Source organism: Dipteris shenzhenensis, chromosome 24 (genome assembly GCF_047967505.1).
Source record: "Dipteris shenzhenensis isolate YYH24624 ecotype China chromosome 24, Dip_SZ_1.0, whole genome shotgun sequence".
NCBI lineage: Eukaryota > Viridiplantae > Streptophyta > Polypodiopsida > Gleicheniales > Dipteridaceae > Dipteris > Dipteris shenzhenensis.
In genome coordinates this window covers 43,943,648-43,967,983 of record NC_141619.1, presented here as the reverse complement: position 1 = coordinate 43,967,983, position 24,336 = coordinate 43,943,648, and the positions used below count along the sequence as shown (strand labels likewise).

The window sequence follows — 24,336 nt, the reverse complement described above, 5'->3', positions numbered from 1 at the left end:
TTATTTTCACAATGGGAAAACAAAACTAGAATATCACGTGAGGAGAGGTAACCATGGGTTGGGTTAGTGCAAAGTAAAAGAAGGAATGTGGAGTGGGTATGTTCTTGATTTTTACAATGGAAAATAAAAATAGAAGATCAGGTTATGATTGAACGTGAGGAGAGGTAACCGTGGGTTAGGGTAGTACAAAGTAAAAGGAGGAAAGGGGAGTCGTTAAGCAAACCAGGGGGGGCACACGAGGGTGTGGGGCCTGTGACCATGGAACCCCCGCCGGACGTTAAGCTGCGCCGCCGCACATGTGAGCGCACGCATGTGTGGCTGTATGCCACACGTGTGGCATCTTCTTCTTTAAAGACCCTTCTTAAACCCCAGTTGCTGTCTCGCCTCCAGGCAATTCATTCTCCTTCCTTTCAGTCCCTTCTCTGTCTTAGGCCTCTGCTCTCCTCACCCTCTCCCCATCAAGCAATGCTCTAGACATGACGAAGGCCGACGCTCCCAAACTTCCCACCCTCAAAGTTGAGGTCAGTCCGTTTCTCAGCTCGTAGCTTCTTGCATGCAGCTTCCGCAGCTGCATTATTACTGCCCACGCAATACTGTGATGTTGCTGAGTAGACGTTTAGAAGCTCTCCTCTCTTCACGTCTTATTAATAGCCTCTCTGTCTTTCCCTTGTATCCTTCTGAGGCTTCTCCCATGCTTATATGAGTCCTGCTCCTCTATCCTGCTCCCATGATTCGTCGAGCCACATCCCTGTAATCATGGCACTCCCTTCGACTCTTTACACGATTCGTCAGCACTATTTAAGTGCTAACGTATCGTGGGGATGGACTTCTTTTTCCGCCCTTCCATTGCGTGGTATGAGTTTCTGTTTCTTTTGCTCCTCAGCTCCTTGTCGCTAACTCTCATTGCTTGTACTTTCCAGACTGTGAATCTCAAGGTATTCATACACTGCGAAGGATGCCGAAGGAAGGTCAAGAAAATCATCAACGGACTCGATGGTAAAGTATTCTTTGCTTGTTGGTGTTAATTCCAGTATAGACGCATGTAAACATCAATGATTACATGTACCCACCGCTCTTGTCCATTCCAGGTGTGCAGGCCATTACCATCGACCCGGATATCGGTAAGGTGACTGTGATAGGAACGGTCGATCCAAAAACGCTAGTGCAGAAACTTCAGAAAGCAGGAAAGCATGCGGAGCCTTGGGCGAACGCACCTACGGCAGGTGGCAAACAGCAAAACCAGACAAAGGCAGCCAATAACGACAATAACAAGAACAAGGATAACAAAAACGACAAGTCGAAGAAAGAGGAATCCGCCGATGCTGAGTCGGAAGCGGAGAACCTCACTGAAGGCACGGGCAAGGGAGGTGGAGAAGGAAATGGCAACGGAAACAATGCATCAGGAGGCAAGGGCAAGAAAGGTGGAGGCAAGAAGGGTGGTGGTGGTGCTGAAGCTACTGGCGTAACGGACATGAACGAATCAAACGCAAACAAGGTCATTACAAACAAGAACATGGCATCAGGATCGGCCGATTCTGTGAACACTGGTTACTCCTTACAGTCGGCCGAGTATGCCACTCACATGTTCAGTGACGAGAACGCAAACAATTGCCATATTATGTAGCTCGTATTTCTGCTCAAGCTACGCTTTCATCTCATCCCACTACTTAGCTACAATAGAAAAGCTATACCAGGGTCGCCCTCATCTTCTTAAAGGGTTGCCTTGATGCACAACCACGGCTAGTAACTCCACAGTACCAAAATTGGTAGAGGTCTCCTTTGCTAAGTGTTATGTTAGTGTGTGTTCGTGCCAAGTAATCTAACAAGGCCCGTGAGCGTTACAGCACTAGTTGTACAGTGTATAGAGCTGAAACTCATGTTTTTCGAATTGACTATTTTGGTTGCCTTAGCTTTGCTGTATGTCTATGTTAACTAGAGTGGCTTAAAGCAGCTCTAAAGCTCCCATTTTGATGTCAGGATCCATATACGTCCGCTAAGTTTTTGTCCGATTGCCTATTGCACAAGACTATATCGAATGCACATCATGAGTTGCTCTCCTCTCAGTGGCATTTGTTCTTGGAACTCAAGACTTTTGGCTCCCTCAGCAGTCTCAAGGTTTTTGTTTATTGTTGCCGCCTTCGCTGAAAGATGCGTTTCTCGGGTATTTCATTTGCATACGATACGGCACCAATGTGATCCGGTCAGCATATGAATATAGTATCTATGCATAGCGTAAGATTGCTCTAGTTTCCGTATTTCCGTTGTACGCAAACAGCTGCCCTCCAGCTTTTGTCTATGCCTCTTACATTTTAAGGCCTAGTAGTCAATTTAAAACTATTTGTACTTTGTATACCGCTTCTTGACTTCAGCCGCGTTTTCTGCTAACTTGTTCCTTAACAGTTCTTTATGTTTGATAAACCTAGATTTATACATTTTTAACAAATATTTCAAGGAAATCTATACTCTTGAAAGATGTATGGCGTTAACTAAGGAAATGCTAGTTATGGATGACATGAATAATCAGTCCTTACATTAAGGCCTAGTCAATTTAAAACTATTAGTACTTTGTATACCGCATCTTGACTTCAGCCGTGTATACATTTTTTACTAACTTGTTCCTATTTGTACTTCATATACCGCTTCTTGACTTTGGCATCTTTATGTTTGATAAACCGAGATGTAAACATTTTTAAAAAATATTCCAAGGAAATCTATACTCTTGATGATGTATAACATAAACCAAAGAAATGCTAGTTATGGATGACATGAATAATTAGTCCTTAAAATGTGAGCTAAATAGTTGCCTCTTGGTTTTCTTTTAAACACCAAGAGTGCCAAGGCTCAGGACTCCCTTGTCCTTTCACTTGTGAGCTCCAATATGAAGAGTAACAATGCATGAGGGGCTAAATTTAAACTTCTTGTGCATTTATTAGACTTTGAATCAAGGTTGAGTACTAAGGACCAAAATAATGATGTCGAAGTGTAATGTAGTAGGTAGGATTCTTGGATTGGATTTCAAATGGATGTTAACATAGCAAGCATCTCGAATTGATTTTCTTAAAGTAAGTCGAGCCTCCTCTAAGGAGGTATGCAAAAGCATCACAAACCCTTCATAGTTCTAGCCAAATAGTTGGTGTACATACAAACATGGATGGAAAGAGGTCCCTTGATGAAATCTAGCAATTAAGAAAATAAATGTTGATATATATTTGAAAGCCTAAAAAAAGATAGGCTATAGTTATGCATAATCAAGCAAATTAAGTGATGGTCTCAATTAGTGAGATATTTGGTAATGAAATAATTGTGGTTTTGGTCATGAATTCATCCTAGCATTAAGTGCAATGCCTATGCTCTATTGGTTTTTGGTAGTAGTGTGAAGTATAGAATCAAGAAGGTTGTTGAGATCCTAAGTCCCCAATGAAAAGTTTTTTTACTATGCTTAAACATAAGGCATGAAAGATTCTTGAATAATCCTCTACTTTCGCTTTGATTTCATTTTTGTGACAAAATCACTCCACTCCTTGCGTTATGGCTTGAGGAAAAGTGTGCATGTCAACTCCAACACTAGCGACCTTATGGCTTGAGGAAAAGTGTGCATGTCAACTCCAACACTAGCGACCTGTCGCATCAAAGGAGCGCCATTACCTCCTTGAGGTCTTTGTGAGAGGGATCTATAAAGAAGTATGATGCTTGAAAAACTTGCATGTCTTTGATTGAATCAATTCCAATTTGTGAACAAGATATTTGTATTGACTCTCATTAGGGAGGGTGAAGGTGTAATTTGCAGAAAGCTCATCCAAATTTATTCTCATCCCAAATATTTTTAAAAAGATAGTTGGAAATGTTGTCTTACTTTCCTTCATTTTTTACATGAGCAGCTTAATGTGTTTTTCGTGTTTTTCGTGTTTTTCTTTCAATGAAAGAGAGGTTGGAATGGAGGGTTCTAACCCATTAGCCTCTCTAAAGACGAGTAACGTGACCCGTCTACGACGGGCTAGCGACCCGCTCCGTCGGGTCTCAAGATGCTAAAATGTTTGAAACCAGCAACATATTCTAACCAAAAAAAATGTCTATGGCATAGTACTTCAAAATAATACATCCGAAAGTAAAACCAGAGAACTCATTGATATGTCCAAATACACATCCGCATACAATGTCATAACTGAACATACAAAATCTACAATAGACACACAAACATCCCTAAAGGGAAAAGTCTGCGGCCATGTACTATAGGAAAAAGCTCGCGTCAACCATGTACTCCACATCCACCATGTCCAAAAAAAAATTTTGTATTGACAGAGTACTTCAAAATATCACATCCAAAAGTGCAATCACATGTCTGAACATGCAATAGCTACATCAAAGAACTGATTGATATATCCAAATACACAGCCGCAAATAAAGTCATAACTGAACATACAAAATCTACAATAGACACACAAACATCCCTAAGGGAAAAGTCTACGGCCATGTACTGCACGGAAAAGCTTGTGACGGCCATTCACTCCTCGTCCATCGTGTCCACCGCGTCCACCACGGCTACGAACATACAACGGAGTACCAGCAATTGTATCTGGACCAGCATCACATAGAAAGATAATTGAGGAACTATAATTATTGAGCCATAAAACTTTTATACATGTATGTTGGTAAAACCCAACTCATTCTTTAGAGTACTTACTCAGATGCAAAGGGCTGTCAACAATGCTCACATAGGTGTACATGTAGTCCCCATTTTGCCCTCGATAGAAAAATCATGTCCCCACACATTCATAGTATCCCAGCCAGCGAACAGTGATGGTCTGTGGTCCATCATCCCTATGAAGCCAGCAAGCCAGGACAGCGTAATATCCCAAATGGACTCGCGCTCCTGTTTCGATGACAAACATGAACTGCCTAGACATCCTATCGCATTGCAAAAAAAGAACGCACGTGTCAATCTACATATACTGGAAAAAAACAATAGGCTTGAAGAGAAAATAGGCTGTAGTATATTGCAAACCCATGACTCAAATGAAAAATGAAATCCAAACATTATCAAGGACAAAGTCATGAAATATTACGTCTCAGTTCATATTTCTGTAAATAGCCAACATTCTCGAAGACCTATGACAGTTGGAATATTGAAAGAAGTTTAAAAAAAGCTATACAAAGATTACCGAAATGAAGATTTGCCACCCAAGAAAGTCTCAAGAGGGCTTGAAAGAGCAATGTCACACTCCTAGGCTCTTGCTGTTGCCAATTGCAAAACTTCCTTGTACACAACATTTGTGGTAGAAGTATTATCCATCTCCTCGCCCCTGGCATCAGACGCACTCTGCAAAATGAAAACCTTAAGTAACAGCGTTTGATGCTCGGATATGTGAAAATGCCATGTATAGTTGGCCATGATTGAATACCGGTGTCGCCAAGTACAGCCCCAAAACAAACAATGTTTGGCCCTGTGGCTTATTAATTGTCATGCCAAATGCCAATCGGATAGGAAATTACTGTCTCCTCATGTCGAATGGGAGTTTAAGATTGGTCGGAATGAATGTTATCCTTCGAATAAACGTTCTATCACCAGCATTGGTACCAGTAATGATTTCAGCTTCTAACACTTTCGTGTGAAACTCTTTCCAAATACATATCCGCAAACAAAGTCATAACTGAACATACAAAATCTACAATAGACACACAAACATCCCTAAAGGGAAAAGTCTGCGGCCATGTACTATAGGGAAAAAGCCTGCGCCGACCATGTACTCCACATCTGCCACGTCCAAAAAAAATTTCTCTATGACAGAGTACTTCAAAAATATCACATCCAAAAGTGCAATCACATGTCTAAACATGCAATAGCTACATCAACAACTGATTGATATATATCCAAATACACAGCCGCAAATAAAGTCATAACTGAACATACAAATCTACAACAGACACACAAACACCCCTCAGGGAAAAGTCTACAGCGATGTACTGCAGGGAAAAGCCTGCGACGTTCGCCACATCCACCGCGGCTATGAAAATACAACGGGGTACCAACAATCGTATCTAGGCCAGCATCACATAGAAAGGTAATTTGGGAACTATAATTATTGAGCCGGCAATCTAGGACAGTGTAATACCCAAATGGACTCATCCATCCAAACGATTATGGGCATGGAGATTCATTAGAAACCTTGAATCAGGAACAGTCCTAAAAGACAAACAATGGCATGTTTTCCCACTCAAATAAAAGCTTTTGTTTTAACAAAAATAAAGCAACAAACAATGTACACGGTTCTTACCCAAGGTAGCTCTCCAGCTCAAGCAAATCCAACAATAGTTGCGTGCTCTGATGGCCATGACTAAATATCGGTGTCGCCAAGTACAGCCCCCAAAAGAGACAATGTTTGGCCCTGTGACTAATTGATTGTCATGCCAAATGCTAATCAGACTAGAAATTGCCGTCTCCTCATGTCGAATGGAAGTTTAAGGTTGGTCGGAATGAATGTTATCCTTCAAATAAACGTTCTATCACCAGCATTGGTACCAATAATGATTTTAGCTTCTAACACTTTTGTGTGAAACTCTTTCGAGTAACCTGACCCGTCTATGACGGGCTAGCGACCCGCTCTGCCGGGTCTCAAGATGCTAAAATGTTTGAAACCAGTAACATATTCTAACCAAAAAAAATGTCTATGGCATAGTCCTTCAAAATATTACATCCAAAAGTGAAACCAGAGAACTCATTGATATGTCCAAATACACATCCATATACAAAGTCATAACTGAACATACAAAATCTACAATAGACACACAAACATCCCTAAAGGAAAAAGTCTGCGGCCATGTACTATAGGGAAAAGCCTAAAGAACTGATTGATATATCCAAATACATAGCCGCAAAATAAAGTCATAACCAAACATACAAAATCTACAATAGACACACAAACATCCCTAAGGGAAAAGTCTGCGGCCATGTACTGCATGGAAAAGCCTGCGACGGCCATTCACTCCACGTCCATTGCATCCGGCGTGTCCACCATGGCTACGAACATACAACGGAGTACACAATCGTATCTGGACTAGCATCACATAGAAAGATAATTGAGGAACATTAATTATTGAGCCATAAAACTTTTATACATGTATGTTGGTAAAACCCAACTCATTCTTTAGAGTACTTACTCAGACACAAAGGGAAATCAACAATGCTCACATAGGTGTACGTGTAGTCCCCATTTTGCCCTCGATATAAAATTCGTGTCCCCATACATTCATAGTATCCCAGCCAGCGAACAGTGATGGTCTGTGGTCCATCATCCCTATGAAGCCAGCAAGCCAGGACAGCGTAATATCCCAAATGGACTCGTCCATCCAAAGGATTGTGGATGTGGAGATTCATTAGAAACCTTGAATCATGAATAGTCCTAAAAGACAAACAATACCATGTTTTCCCACTCACATATAATCGAAAAAAAACCTTTTGTTTTAACAAAAAAATAAAGCAACAAACAATGTACATGATTCTTACCCAAGGTAGCTCTCGAGCTCAAGCAAATCCAACAATAGTTGCGTGCTCTCCAGAGATCCCCAGCCCGCAGGATCTACAATTTTCTAAAAGTGAGTGACTATACCATTAAACATGTCAACATAAAACATGGTTGTCAAGCAACTATGTACCTTGCACCTACGCTCCTGTCGTCTCCTCATGTCGAATGGAAGTTTAAGGTTGGTCGGAATGAATGTTATCCTTCGAATAAACATTCTATCACCAGCATTGGTACCAATAATGATTTCAGCTTCTAACACTTTCGTGTGAAACTCTTTCGAGTAACCTGACGCGTCTACGACGGGCTAGCGACCCGCTCTGCTGGGTCTTAAGATGCTAAAATGTATGAAACTAGCAACATATTCGAACCAAAAAAAATATCTATGACATAGTACTTCAAAATATTACATCCAAAAGTGAAACCAGAGAACTCATTGATATGTCCAAACACACATCCGCATACAAAATCATAACTGAACATACAAAATCTAGAGTAGACACACAAACATCCCTAAAGGGAAAAGTCTGCGGCCATGCACTATAGGGAAAAGCTTGTGCCGGCCATGTACTCCACATCTGCCACGTCCAAAAAAAAACTTCTCTATGACAGAGTACTTCAAAAAATATCACATCCAAAAGTGCAATCACATGTCTGAACATGCAATAGCTACATCAAAGAACTGATTGATGTATCCAAATACACAGCCGCAAAATAAAGTCATAATTGAACATACAAAATCTACAATACACACACAAACATCCCTAAGGGAAAAGTTTGCGGCCATGTACTGCAGGGAAAAGCCTATGACGGCCATTCGTTGTACGTCCACCACGTCCGCCGTGTCCACCGTGGCTACTAACATACAACGGAGTACCAACAATCGTATCTGGACCAGCATCACATAGAAAGATAATTTAGGAACTATAATTATTGAGCCATAAAACTTTTATACATGTATGTTGGTAAAACCCAACTCATTCTTTAGAGTACTTACTCAGACGCAAAGGGTTGTCAACAATGCTGACAAAGGTATACGTGTAGTCCCCATTTTGCCCTCGATAGAAAATTCGTGTCTACACACATTCATAGTATCACAGCCAGCGAACAGTGATGGTCTGTGGTCCATCATCCCTATGAAGCCGGCAAGCCAGGACAGCGTAATATCCCAAATGGACTCGTCCATCCAAAGGATTGTCGACGTGGAGATTCATTAGAAACCATGAATCAGGAATACTCCTAAAAGACAAACAATAGCATGTTTTCCCACTCAAATATAATCCAAAAAAACTTTTGTTTTAACAAAAATAAAGCATTAAACAATGTACACAGTTCTTACCCAAGGTAGCTCTCTAGCTCAAGCAAATCCAACAATAGTTGCGCGCTCTCCAGAGATCCCCAGCCCACAGGATCTACAATTTTCTAAAAAGTGAGTGACTATACTATTAAACGTGTCAACATAAAACGTGGTTGTCAAGCAACTATGTACCTTGCACCTGTGCTCTTGTTTCGGTGAGACAAACGTGAACTGCCTATACATCCTATCACATTGCAAAAAAAGAATGCACGTGTCAATCTACATATACTGAAAAAAAACAATAGGCTTTGAAGAGAAAATAGCCTCTAGTGTATTGCAAACCCATAATTCAAATGAAAAATGAAATCCAAACATTATCAAGGACAAAGTCATGAAATATTACGTCTCACTTCATCTTTGTATAAATAGCCAACATTCCCAAAGACCTATGATAGTTGGAATATTGAAAGAACTTAAAAAAAGCTATACAAAGATTACCGAAATGAAGATTTTCCACCCAAGAAAGTCTGAGGAGGGCTTGAAAGAGCAATGTCATACTCCTAGGCTCTTGCTGTTGCCAATTGCAAAACTTCCTTGTACACAACATTTGTGGTAGAAGTATTATCCATCTCCTCACCCCTGGCATCAGACGCACCCTGCGAAATGAAAACCTTAACAGCGTTTGATGCTCGGATATGTGAAAATGCCACATATAATTGGTCATGACTGAATACCAGTGTTGCCAAGTATAGCCCCAAAACTGACAATGTTTGGCCCTGTGACTTATTGATTGTCATGCCAAATGCCAATTGGATAGGAAATTGCCATCTCCTCATGTCGAATGGAAGTTCAAGGTTGGTCGGAATGAATGTTATCCTTGGAATAAACGTTCTATCACCATGATTGTTACCAGTAATGATTTCAGCTTCTAACACTTTTGTGTGAAACTCTTTGCATATCAACTGTGTCCCATTGCACAAACCCTGGCGAGGATTCAAATTATGCAACAAAATTATAGGAGCATTCCTTTTCAAAACCAACCGATGCGGGGGATATCCACCACCAAGATCAAGACTGTTCAAATACTCGACTGCAAACAAAAAGGAATCTCCCCCTAAGTTGTCCCACTGAGTTTGCACTTAGGTACTCCCTTTCCTCACCGGGCATTGCCTTCAATGCCATAGCATTAATTGCATCAACCTCGGTGTTTCGAGGTGCAAGAATAGCGCGCTCTCGAAAGTATGTTGCACAGTCCAAAACAGTTGCAAGCCCTCGATACACCCATCCAATGAGGCCTTCCATGGACTTTGTCTCTAAAAGCATATGCGATGGAATCACAACAGTATCTTCTTTTGTACATCTATTTATCCCATTGCCAATGTCCAGAACCCATTGCATGAACTCTTGCTCAGCACAATTATCACCATTCTGAAGGACCCGCATATTCTGCGTCAACTTCAATATTGTAGTGCGACCCCAAATCCTTGAGTGGCATAAGGTAGCATTGACAATGTCCTCTCGTCCTGCCTTTGGAAGAACTGGCAAGACTTGCCTAAAATCCCCCCCCAACAATACCAACACTACCATGGACCCGAAAGTTTTGTATACCCCCATTCCCATGGAACATTTGATCAACATGAGCTCCCAATGAAACAAATGCCATGGCACTATTATAAGCCCTAATGTTTTTCTTAAACAGTTTGCTTCTAGCATCATGTCCGTGCAATAGAACTCGAAAAATGTCTGGTGGTTCTTCTAACGGCAACAATGACACACGACCAACTTTGCAACAGTGCTTGCCCACAACTTGATGCATATGCATTCGCGTCTCTTGTTTCCACAATTGAGCTTGGCAAAAGTTGCATGTATGATCATGGATCCGAGTGCATGAACAGAAGGAGCATTGAAGACCAGTGGATACAAAGATGGATGCTCTACATTTTCCCTTAACGGAAAAGTATGCAAGATAGAGAGGCTCCCCCCTGCACCCAAAATCACAGTCCTGTTGTGAACAACACGCCTTCGGGCTCTTAAATGAGTAGCATTCCTGCTTGCATCCATTTGAGTAGTTGTACATACTACTGGAGCAGGTTCATGCTCATTACGTACTATTGGTGAAGTATGGAGGTCCATTGTATTTTCAGCAGTGCATGCTACATTACTGTGCCCATGCATTTGATTCTGTTCTCTGCATAGGCCAACTTCTACATCCATAGATTCCATTGCCACCCTCATGCTTCTAGCAACTTGTGTTCTCGACCTTGTTCTTTGTATAGCATACATGCAACGGGCCGCCCGCGTTGAATCCATTTGAATAGTTGTACCTATTACTGGAGCATGTTCATGCTCATTATCTACAGTTGGTAAAGTAGACGTCCATTGTATTTTCAACAATGCACGCTACATTATTGTGCCCATACATTTGGTCCTGTTGTCTGCGAAGGCCGTCTTCTACATCCATAGATTCCACGGCCACCCTCACGCTTCTAACTCCTTGTGTTTTCGACCTTGTTCTTTGTATAGCATAACTACGACAGGCCGCCCGTGTTGAATCCATTTGAGTAGGTGTACCTATCACTAAAGCATGTTGATGCACTCTACCTACTGTTACTGAAGTATTGAGTTCCATTGTATTTTCAGCCACAATGCACGCTACATTACTACATCCATGTGTCTGATTATGTTGACTGCAAACTCCTACTTCTACACCCATAGATTCCACAGCCACCCTCATGCTTCTAGCACCTTGTGTTTTAGACCTTGTTCTTTGTATAGCATAAGCACGACGGGCCGCCCGTGTTGAATCCAACAATCTTCTCCTATGAGAACGTATTGAATGTAGCCTCTCTTCTATTTGTCTTGCCATCTTCTGTATCCACTCAACCAACTACATAAATATCTATTCCTCAAAGGGAAAAATAGCTTAATCAAATAACTTATGCATCATCCCTAACCATGAAAAAATTGATGGATCTCAACAAATGTGCCCTAGGAAGAAAATAATTTAGAAAAGCAAGAAGCAAGGTTAATTAGCAAAGCCATCCCTTTCCCATCTATCTAAAATTGAGAGCGGACCATCTATGCATTGAACTCATAGTGTCCCATGACCAAGTTTCAGTGTCTCACTATCTTTGGTAAGAGTAATGCTCATATTTTTTCAACATGTGAGCAAAATACAATACCATATGTGCAACCATCATTTGAAACATAAAAACCAAAGCTAACATATCTAAAAAAACTCAAAGTTGACCATCTCAAAAAAGTATAAGCATTGCATCAGCATTTATGCGAATACATGATTCAAAAAAATTACAAATATTTGAGTATATCTTAAATAAAACGAAAATGGGAAGGAACAGTAGGCAATTTAGATATTGAATTAAATTAGCTTCCATTGCCATATATACGTCAAATGAAAGTAAATATAATCATTTGCAAAAAACTTGTCTTGCCAAATAACATAAGGGCAACCCAACTACATGAATCCCATAGAAGCATTTGGGATTCCAGTACAAAAAGTGACATAAAAGTCTCAGGAGTCAAACTTGTCTTGCCAAATAACATAAGGGCAACCCAAGTACATGAATCCCATAGAAGCATTTGGGATCCCAGTACAAAAGGTGACACAAAAGTCTCAGGAGTCAAACTTGTCTTGCCAAATAACATAAGGGCAACCCAAGTACATGAATCCCATAGAAGCATTTGGGATTCCAGTACAAAAAGTGACATAAAAGTCTCAGGAGTCTCTTAATTGTCACGGGTTACGACCTGCTCTAGTTTATGGCTCATCCTGGTCATCAAAGCAGTTAGCCTATTTAAACCAACTTTGAACATTGACACCTCAGTGGACAGTAGCTGAACTTGTTCTTTCAGCTTATCAACTTGTAGTCTACACCCATTCTCACATACAACTGCCCCTTCTCCACCTCTCCCCAAAATCTGCTACATCCATTGATTAAAGTCCTTAACGCTATTCTCAATTTGAGAAATCCTTGCAATGAGAGTTCCAGGCAATTCTGCCATGCCCTGCGCTATTACTGTAGCACCATCTGAATGGATTTCTCCCCACAAAGAGCCCAAATATCGTGTGTTCATGGCACATGCATCCTTATTATTCTCGCACATGGCTTGAATGGACTTTAAAAGATTGTAATGACTTGAATGCTCAGTTGCATGGGTTGAAGCTCTCCCCCTTGTAAGTCGTTTCATTATATTAGCAGTGCAACATTCGCGGCTAGACTTAAAACGCTTTGAAGGCAACTTGGGACCGTGATTTGCTCCATGGGTTGAAGTCTCGGCCCTTGCAAAAACTTGATTTATCACATGAAGGCTATCTGGCTCAGGAAAAGATGACAACACAATGTCAGAAACTGCAGAGCCCTCCACCCTTGCAGCTCGCTTTATTGCTTGAAGGCTTTGTCGCCCATGGAAACCTGACTCCCCAAGATTTGAAACAACGGTAGAAGCCATTTCTGGAGCTGCATCCATAATAAAATACAAAAACCTTTTCAGGTATGTATTGGCTCAATTGTATAATTGGATCACACAGATTCCATAGAATAAACATGAGCACAAATCAATTGGCATAGGAGGTAGATACCCAAAGATTGTAGCCCATCTCCTCTCAACAAAGAATTTGGAATCAAGTTAGATGGATTGAGATATTTGTGAATGAGCTCTTGCCAAGGACTCGTGCAAATATTTTCCGATTTAAAGGCGGTAAGTTGCTTAGAGTGACCAAGGATATGGTGGTAGGAAGTAGAAATCATAGGACATATTAAAAGGAGAAATCGACATGGAGGGCACATGGCCCTAGCATCTATTTCAAAAATCAAATCCCCCTAACCTCCCCTTGCCATGCATTAGCCTCCTCTACCCAACCCTAAATCTGAGACCTTAGTCTTATGATCATCACCAAGCAATCTTACTGCAATCTTATTGTCTACTCATGAAGGTGTATCCAACCACATCATGGAATTATTTCACTTCTGTCCACCATTATATTTTGCTCTGTGTGTGTGTGTGTGTGTGTCTGTGTGTGTGTGTGTGTAGCCCCATCTATCATCCAATCGTCTCACCTCTCGAGCTTAGTTCTCATGGCTATAAAGCACATGACGTGAAACACACTTAATCATTTACTCTCCTTGAGAAGCAAGGCTAACTTCTGAAAGAGGTTAGATTAGATCACTTAGGGAAGAGGATGCTGGCTTATCTCTAAACATACTGCCAGCTCGATGCTCCTAAGAAAAATACAAATACCTTTAATGATTACTGGTCCAAACACATCATGGCCTTGTCTTATTTCACTTCTGGCCTACCATCATATTTTTTCGTCCCCCCCCCTCCCTCTCTCTCTCTCTCTCTCTCTCTCTCTCTCTCTCTCTCTCTCTCTCTCTCTCTCTCTCTCTCTCTCTCTCTCTCTCTCTCTCTCTCTCTCTCTTGGTGTAGCCCCACCTATCATCCAATCGCCTCACGTCTCAAGCTTAGTTCTCATGGCTATAGTCCACATGACATGAAACATATTTGATGCTTTACTCTCATTGAGAAGCAAGGCTAGCTTCTCAAAACGAAGGTTAGATTAGATCACTTAGGGTAGAGGGTGCAAGCTTATCTCTAGACATATTGCCAGGTCATCAAGATGCTCCTACGAAAGAAACAATCACATTTAATGATTACTGGTCCAACCACATCATGGCCTTGTCTTATTTCACTTCTGCCCTACCATTATATTCTTTCATCCCTCTCTCTCTCTCTCTCTCTCTCTCTCTCTCTCTCTCTCTCTCTCTCTCTCTCTCTCTCTGTAGCCCCACCTATCATCCAATCGCCTCACGTCTCGAGCTTAGTTCTCATGGCTATAGTCCACATGACATGAAACATATTTGATGCTTTACTCTCATTGAGAAGCAAGGCTAGCTTCTCAAAACGAAGGTTAGATTAGATCACTTAGGGTAGAGGGTGCAAGCTTATCTCTAGACATATTGCTAGGTCATCAAGATGCTCCTAGGAAAGATACAATTACATTTAATGATTACTGATATCCAATTGCCTCACCTCTGGAGGTTACTTCTCATGGCTATAATGCACATGACATGAAACATACATAATCCTTTACTCTCCTCGAGAGGTTGATTAGATCACTTAAGGTCCAACCACATCATCACCTTGTCTCTAACTAATACACTAACTTAAATCACTTCTGTCCATCAATATATTTTCCCTCTCTCTCTCTCTCTTGCCTCTATTATCTTTTAGTTCTTCCGTCTCAATAATATAATCATCTAAAAACTATAAGATCATAATGGTTTGGATGATTTTAAAAATGTAGCTTACATTTAATGATTACTGGTTTAACCACATCATCGCCTCCATTATATTTTCGTTCTTCCGTCTCAATAATATAATCATCTACAAACTTAATTCATTTATGTCCACCATTATATTTTCCCTCTCTCTCTCTCTCTCCCCCTCTCTCTCTCTCTCGCCTCTCCTAAGAGATATGCACAGACAAAGCAGGCATTGAGATGTGAGACTCTACACATAGAGCAACACAGCAAGGTCCACAATAGAAGAGATCATGCTGAGCCAATAGAAAAGCATTGTAGAAAAGGCTGGTAGTTTAGCATGCAACTATGTTGTAGGTTGGGCGAGAGAGAGAGAGAGAGAGCGAGAGAGAGAGAGAGAGAGAGAGAGAGAGAGAGAGAGAGAGAGAGAGAGAGAGAGAGATGTACCATGTTTTTGAAAAAACATGGTTCTTAGTTCAGTTTTCCCCTCCCAAGAATCTAAGCGTCCATGAATTATAAGATCAGAATGGTTTCAATGAATGTAGCTTGTCTCAAACGATGCAAACTCACACACACACACAATGTGTCCTAAGGAAGCAAAGAATTCATAAATTATCAGATCGGAATGGTTTCAATGACTTTGAAAATGTAGCTTGTCTTAAACGATGCAAACACACACACACACACACACACAACGTGTCCTAAGGAAGCAAAGAATTCCAAATAGAAAGCAAAGTCAATTGAAAAGCAAGGCTAGCTTCTCAAAATGAAGGTTAGATCAGATCACTTAGGGTAGACAGTGCAAGCTTATCTCTAGACATATTGCCAGGTCATCAAGATGCCCCTATGAAAGATACAATTACATTTAATGATTACTGGTCCAACCCCATCATCGCCTTGTCTCTAACTAATACACTAACTTAATTCACTTCTGTCCACCATTATATTTTCCCTCTCTCTCTCTCTCTCTCTCGCCTCCATAATCTTTTAGTTCTTCTGTCTCAATAATATAATCATCTAGAAACTATAAGATCATAATGGTTTGGATGATTTTAAAAATGTAGCTTCTAAGCTTCTCTCTCTCTCTCTCTCTCTCTCTCTCTCTCTCTCTCTCTCTCTCTCTCTCTCGTCTCCATTATCTTTTTGAAAAAGGATGGTTCTTAGTTCAATTTTCCCCTCCCAAGAACCTAAGCATCCACGAATTACGATCAGAATGGTTTCATGAATGTAACAGAGAATTCATGAATTATCAGATCGGAATGGTTTCAATGATTTTGAAAATGTTTAAGATGCAAACACACACACACACACACACACACACACACACACAATGTCAATTGGAAAAAAAGTGATCACCTACCTGGATAAATGAAAGTTGTGGAGAGAAGCTAGTGCTAGTCCAACAATAAATTGAAGCACCTGCAAGAAAAACAACCCCAAAAAAAAGTAAAGCTAAGCGAACTGTACATCTCTCTCTCTCTCTCTCTCATAGAAATACGTAATGACATACACCCCCACGTATAAATTAAGCTAATGCCTTACACCTTTATCCCCCCCTCCCCATTTCCTTTATATTTGATTTAATCCATATTCTTTTGTTTTCGGCGCATGCAATGAAATAGTCATTGCACCCCTTCGCCTCACTACATGGGCCCTCCATGGTCTAGATTCCATAAATTGAATCACACTCCCTCACCTTTTTCTTTATGCCGCAAACCTCCAATGTACTTCCATGAGTGAGGGGATACTTTTCCTTCACTTTTGGGCCGATGATGCTCAGTTACGTCTCAAAGTGGATGTTTGAAGTGATTTTAAATGTGTGTAGTGGCTGTAGTCTTAGGGTATTGTGATAAGTTTGCCTACATTTAAGGTGGATTCTATGCACCTAATTTAATAGGAATGTTAGTGGAAAGCCATTGGATCTTATTTATTCAGGTGTTTAGAGGCCTACACAAAATAATGGAAATATATATTAAGTTACATAAATTCATTGATGACCACACGATGAAAGTATGGGTCTTTTTCACGAAGGAGAAGAGTGAGATGTTCACTCATTTCAAAATGTATTCTTGGTATGCACCTACAGAGAGTTTTATGGGAGATAAGAAGTTTGCGGGCAAGAAGCCTAATGTTTCTCACATGAAGTGTTTGGGTGTTTGCATATGTACACATTTCAGGTGAGCTAAGAAAGTACATTTTCATTGGATACCGACTTGAGCAACAAGGGTATCGCTACTATAATCTTATCACACATGCGATGAGAGTGAGTACAGATGTTGTTGTTTATGAGATGAGTAGCTGTACATAGATCAAACCAATAAAAAGCATAGATGTTAACTATAATGTTATTTTCAATATCCACACTAGTTTGACTAGGCATGCTATGCGAGATAATGAAACTAGAGACAATGCTTTCCAAAATGAGAAGAAGGAATCGCATTTGTTGAGTGGACCTAGAGAGTCCTCCAACAGTGGCTCCAATGCTAGCCCCTGGTCATGGATTATGGGGACATGTTAATATTCTAAAGGCATTAGTTGGAAGTGTTGAAAGTGCTAAAATTTTTAACAAGCAAACAAAAGGGAAAGCAAAAGATGGATGCAGGTGTGGACTTCAATGCAACACACTCTTTTCTTGATGGGGATTTGAGTGGCTCTTGAAGAGCCTTAATGAGGATTTTGGATACCAACATTGAGTACTCTGGGAGTGCAAAGACCACAAGACACCTATGGTGATTGATTTTAGTGCATGAAGGTCTACAAGAGTTAGATACCATGTGAAAAGATTTGGGTTTGACTCATATGAGCTCACCATTATGCACATAGAGTGAAAGTTATTCAACATGAGGAGCCCATGTGCTTTGAGGAGGCCATCATAGATGCCAAGTGGGAGGTAGATATGGATGAGTAGATGGGTGAGTTGGATGCCAACAAGATGCTAGAGTTGGTCCTTTGCTTAAGTGAAAGAGGGCAATTAGATGCAAGTGGGTGTATAAATTGAAGCACAATTCAAATGGATCAATCAATAGGTACAAAGAAAGGTTGATAGCAAAAGGACATGCAAATACCTATGGGATTGACTAAGAGTGTGTTGTTGCTACAACTAATTACAATAGGACAATCTTTACATCAAATGGTGTAAACAATTCTCTCTTACAAGAAGAGGTGTATACGGAAGGACTTGGATGAGCTTTGGTATTTCCTTAGCATTGATGTTTTGAGAGGAGGACAAGATTTGGATATTGCAAAAACAACATGGTTGGACATGTGCAAATATGGGATGAAAACCATGCAAGTAGATCGTAATCCCATTGGATCAAAATCTGAAGCTTGATGCTGAAGTGGGAGAATTTTTGGAGGATCCTAAAAGGTACAGGTGGATAGTAGGGAGTCTTATCTACATGATGATCACTAGCCAAATTTGAGCTATGATGTGGGCTTAGTGAGTCAATTCATGTAGGCCCCAAGGGAGCCACATTTGGATGCTGTTAGATGCATATTGAGATATGTTGTGTGGGGCAATCAGCCCATGACTCTCAAAACTGCAAGTGTGGAGTCTTTAATTTGTTAATTTAGGGCTCAAAATTGAAAAAGAGCTTGGGCAAAGCCAAGCTAGAGATTTTTTATGCACAATTAGATCAATGCACTGACCAAGCACAACGAAGGCATTCAAGTTTGAGCAGCGATATGTTTACCCACTATGATTGATGATTTCAAAGATCCATCTTACTACCAAAGCTACACTACTGTCTGTTATCACAAGTATCATCCAAGCAAGATGAGCTACATCCTATGAGTGCATGGAAACACTGATGATATGTGTGCAAGGATGCCTAAAAAGCATAGATTGAGCTACAAGTTTCTTCCAAGATGCTTGCATGAATACCATCAAGCATTGGTCCTTGTTTGACCATCATATTTGAGACCAGTCTCACCTTGTCAAATCAACAAACTTAAAGGGCCTTGAGAGCTAAGGATAACGGCAGCAAGAGCATCGTGGCAGAGAAAGCACAAACAACATCGTTGAACTTGTGAACTAGTGCACGCGTTAGAAGATAGCAGCAAGTTTATCAACTTGGTAGTTTTAAGAAACCATCCTTAGCAGAAAAGTGATGCATTCATTCACAAAGGGGAATAATCCTACTGTGTAAATCTGACAATCTAATTCTGAACAGTGTTTTTTCTCTAAGTAGCAGTAAAATCATTGTTGGGTTGCAAACACCTAGACAAAATTTCCAAGCTCCTCTGCCAAAGTACTCAAGAGGGAAAGATCATTGTTGCAATTTGGCATTGTATGCCTTAGCTCCTTTGCCATCTTGTTTCCCTAAGGAAAATGAGAACATATGACTTCTCGAAAGGCATAGATTCGCATCTCAACATCTCGATGGGCTCACCAAAAATGAGATCTATAAATCATATAGCAGGGCTTGCAAGCAAGGTCTATATCAAAAGACTGCCATAATAGGCCTTGTATGAGCGATGTTGTTGAATAGATATAGAATCACCTAGCAAAAGATCATAAGCATAGACTCGCATATAACAGAAGTAGAAAAAAATTGAATAGGTTTTTTCTTCATGATAGTGACATCCAGCAGAAGTCTGAACAAGATAGTAAATGTCCTTGCAGTAGGGGCGGCGACTCCTTGATCATTGACGAGTTATCATTGACAGCTTCCTAGCTGTGGCGAAATCAACAACCAAAGTCATCAAGTTAGTAGACCAGATGTGGAGCTCTAGCCAATGGAGGTTGAAGCACCTCCATGATGTGCTATGTAGGTTGAGAAAAATGACAAAGGAGTCCAAGGTAAAACCATGAACAAAACCAAAACTGAGGCAATAGGGATTAATTGGTAGCAAAGTAAAAGAGGTGCCTCCTTTTGTAGGCTAAGGGCCATTTCTTACCCCCCACATACACAACATAGGCGATGTCGATTGAGGGAATCTCACTAACATCATAGGTGATGTCACATGCACCTACCAATCTAATCATGAACTTATCTAAAACCAAAGGTTATTGACTCTTCACACTCACACTTATGTACACTATAATGCGTAGTTCTAGACCTTAGGCTACAAAATACCCAATAATCTTCTATATGAGAAGAGGTGCTGGGTTTACATATTGGAGTTATGCTTGGGTCATTTAGGTCAGTCAACCCATTTGTGATTTCAGTGCAAACAGTGCATAGCCCTTTAGACCTAAGAGCCCTTAGCAAGGAAGGTTGAAGACATGCCCGGAGGTCCTGAAACGAAAGCATTTAGATGCTACGCTCTAGTTTGTAACATCATGCGAAGAGAATCTATGTTGCTCCCTGAAATTTGTCATCTTTCAAAGGAATAATGGGTGGAATCAACATTCATAAGAAACTTGAAAACTATATACAGTGAACCTGCAACATTTTTATTCACCTATAATAATGTTTTTCTCAAATTTGTAAAATCTACAAATTTTAGGCAGTTTAGTTGTATTTTAGCTAAAGAATTTGCAAATTCTTTTTTTTTTTAACCTTCAAGAATTTAAAGCCCCTTCATTGAGAAAAAGGTTTTCTATGAACACGGGGTCGAATAAGAGATGCAAGATGAAACCACCCTAAAAAACCAAACAACGGCATACTCGTGCAAATTGCTAATGGAGAAATTGAGTGTCATAGCCCGGGAAAGAGTAAGAGAATACTGCAAGGCCCACAGTTCTGGTATGTGATGAGGTGCTACCATCGGTAACAAAGAATACCCTAGGGAGGGAGAAGCCTTTTGAGGCAGATAAAGGTTGTGCCTCATGGGAAGTAACCCATCAAAGTGGCATACCCTTTTACACGTGTCCATTCATCCAACCCATTGAGAAATCATTTGACACTATCATCAAAATGTTCTCATGATGTAGGTGAACATTGAGAAAGCATTTGACACTATGAAATGGGGGCTTTTGGCTAAAATTATGCTTTAGTTGGGCTTTGGGCCAAAGATGCAAAATGTGGTTCATTGGCTATATGAAGAGGGCACAGCATCTTGCCTTTTATTTGAATCCCTCTCATCTTCTTGGTCCTTAGGCCATTCAGTTTGACAAAGTTGTTCTCTTAGTGCTCTCCTCTTTGCAATTGCCACTCATCCATTGTTGATGTATATAGATACCTTGGACAAGACTTGCATGGCATTGAATTTCCAAGAGGCGCCTTTTGTCACTTAGGCTTATGCCGATGCTTCCTTTTTCTTCCTATGAAATTTGGAAGCCGATGCCAGGTATATTATGTGTGCGCTTCATTTATTTGGCTTGGCAGTTGGACTGAAAGTCAGATTCAATACATCAAAACTTTTGCCTCTTTGTGAGTGTGATTGGGATTGCACCTTGTGTCTGCTCTCTTCTAATCTCAAAGGGTACCATCACTTAGGCTATCCTATTTGGATGGCCTATTTCTTTGCCATAGGATAGACTTTAGGTGCTGCAAAAATTGTTCTGCAAGTTGGATTATTAGAAATTATCCACTTGGCCATTTTGTTGGATGCACTTTTGGAAACTCTAAAATCGAACGTCATTCTTGAGAAAATTGTCACTTTATAGTTGGGAATAATGGCACTAGTGGAAGGCATGACACGGGTCATGGCAGCAAGGGAAGCAGGGAAATGGACTGCCTACAGGGATGGCAAAGTGATTATTCGAGAAAGATCTGACAGAGGGGACAAGGGAGAAGGGGAGAAGGAAGAGGGTGAACTACGATGCTATCAGAGGTGGGAGAGGAGTGCACATAACAAGTTGAGTATGGCTGTATGGAACTGTAATGGTACACTTCGGTTCGACCCAGGTGGCTTCTTAGAGACATACACAGGTAGAGACATCATCTTCTACACTAAGACACATAAGAGCCCAGAGAGAGGGCTGTCAACAATGACAGGGTATATTTGTGAGTCTGCTCATAGGAGAGAAATGAGGAGAGAGAGTGGAGTATGAGGCTCTAGAGGTGTAGCTGTCCTTTTCAAAACACACCTGAGACCACTCATATCTGTGGTACGGAGAGAGGAACATGCACGTCGCATGTGGATACGAGTGCAGCTATACTAGATGCCCGACCCGCCGTCTTCATTGCAGTATGCTATTTTCCTCCACACACGTCATCATATGCCCATGATGTCACAACAAAGGGGCATAGTCCTTATGAGATGATACATGATGAAAGCATAGAGTTCTCCAGACAAGGAGACACCCTCCTTCTGGGGGATTTCAATGCAAGGACGAGGGATAGGCAAGTGGACTTACTTGACTTCACATATGAGCGAGACCCCCACATGGTGCGAGCGTTAGATGCAGCAGAACTTGGGATTCAGAGACTTCCTGTAGATACTTCACATGTGACAACATACGGATGAGACCTGCTTGAGTTGGGAGCTATCCATGACCTCATAATCTACAATGGCCTTTAGAGATGGCCATCATCTGAGGGTTTCACATGCTTCGACATGGAGGCGGAACTAGAACAGTGGACTACCTACTAGGCCCATTGGCTTTTGTCTCACAGATACATGACCTCACCATACCCCCCCCCCACTGGGAGCCAACCACTCATATCTGGCCTTCGATGGGCATACGAAGAGTTCCTATTGCTACCTGTACCTAGATCCACTTTGACCGTGCCCTTGATCCAGTGTATGTGTGTCACTTAGCCAGAGGGCTTCCAGCCTTATTGGAGGCTGATTTGGACCTCGTGCATGCCTCAGCCACCCTTGTCATAGTGATACATGATGTTGCCACCAAATCCTTTCCTACGACCTAATCTTCACGGGTACGAGATGGGAAGATGCCTCAAAACCCCTGGTTTGATGATGAGTGCAAAGAGATGCTAGCCCACCTCACATAAGAGCGAGCCTTGGGTCAGTTGATGTCACATGGGGCACACAGGATCTTTCAGCAGGGTTGACACGCCGCAAGAGACGGAGCCTTCCTCATACATAGGATGGATGAGATCATCAAATCATTTCAAGAGGGGGACCCAACCATTGGGTGGGGATTCCTCTCGGAGGGGAAGCCACCCATCCCCATCACTGATCTGGGCATGTGGCACACTTATGCATGCTCCTTATATGATGTCTCGAGGCAGACACCGCCAGACATGTCCTCTGTGCCCAGGCCCACTACTTGTCATCTATTCACTACACAGAATGTGCGGGCTGCACTTCGCCGACTCCACAACAAAAAAGCACAGGATCACGAAGGCCTTCAAACAGAGCACTTCACACATGGGCAAGAGGTCCTAGCACTGATCCTTGCACATATGTTTAACCTTGCAGTTTGTCACGGCTTCCCACTAGCATGGAGCACCACTACTATCGTACCAATACACAAGGCAGGAGATCTCATGGACACCGGGAACTATCGCACCCTCATGATTGACCACACACTGCCAACTGGCCAAGATCTAAGGATCGGTACTAGAGAGAGAGATCAGCAGTCATACAAAGGCATGGGGGTAGCAATCACTAGGGTAGGAAGGATTCAAGAGGCAACACTCTACTCTACACCACATTTTCACTCTGAGGTCTATCATTGAGGAGGCGAGATCCAGACATCAGAGAGTCTACGCATGCTTCGTAGACTTTCGAAAGGCCTTCGACACTATTCCACAATCCCGCATGATCAGGAGACTACAGGAGATGCAGATCTGAGAGATGCTAATTTGGGATGTGATGAGCTTATATGAGTCAGTCAGAGGCAAGGTCCATGCTCCAGGCGCAGTCTATCGGATTGGGTCGAGAGCACCATTGGGGCAAAGCAGGGCTGTCCTCTCTCACTGACTCTCTTTGGACTCTACATTGATGAGATCACATATTTCATAAATCATCTAGGTGGCGAGGGCTCATTACTAGGGGATCTCCTCATACAGATATTGTTATATGCTGATGATATAGTCCTTATATCCTCTTCAGCGAAGGGGCTGGAGAGAGACCTGGAGGCATTGGAGGTGTTTTGTAGAGAGAGAGATCTGACAGTCAACCTTGGGAAAACTAAGGTTATGATCTTCAACACCTCATGAGCAGTGACTCACCGACTTGGTTTCACCTATCTTCGTGAGCCAATGGAGATGATGCAGTCATACACATATTTAGGAGCAGTCTTCATAGAACCCATCTTCACAATGAAACATATAGCCCAAGCACAGCTCACATGAGGGTGTGGTGCTTTGGCTAGACTAGAGCGGCAGTGTTTCTGGGCGCACTTCCAGGATCCACCGATGAAGGGTTGGCTTTTCGACATACT

General features: G+C 41.5%; 1 protein-coding gene across 1 annotated transcript; it reads left to right on the top strand.

Annotated features, from left to right (window-relative positions):
- Positions 1–394: 394 nt before the first annotated feature.
- On the top strand, positions 395–2,019 carry LOC147886640 (uncharacterized). Its single transcript, XM_087395740.1, has 3 exons — positions 395–521; positions 921–996; positions 1,089–2,019. Exons 1-3 carry the CDS (start codon positions 477–479, stop codon positions 1,622–1,624), a joined length of 657 nt encoding a protein of 218 aa, XP_087251866.1. The 5' UTR covers positions 395–476; the 3' UTR covers positions 1,625–2,019.
- Positions 2,020–24,336: the final 22,317 nt, after the last annotated feature.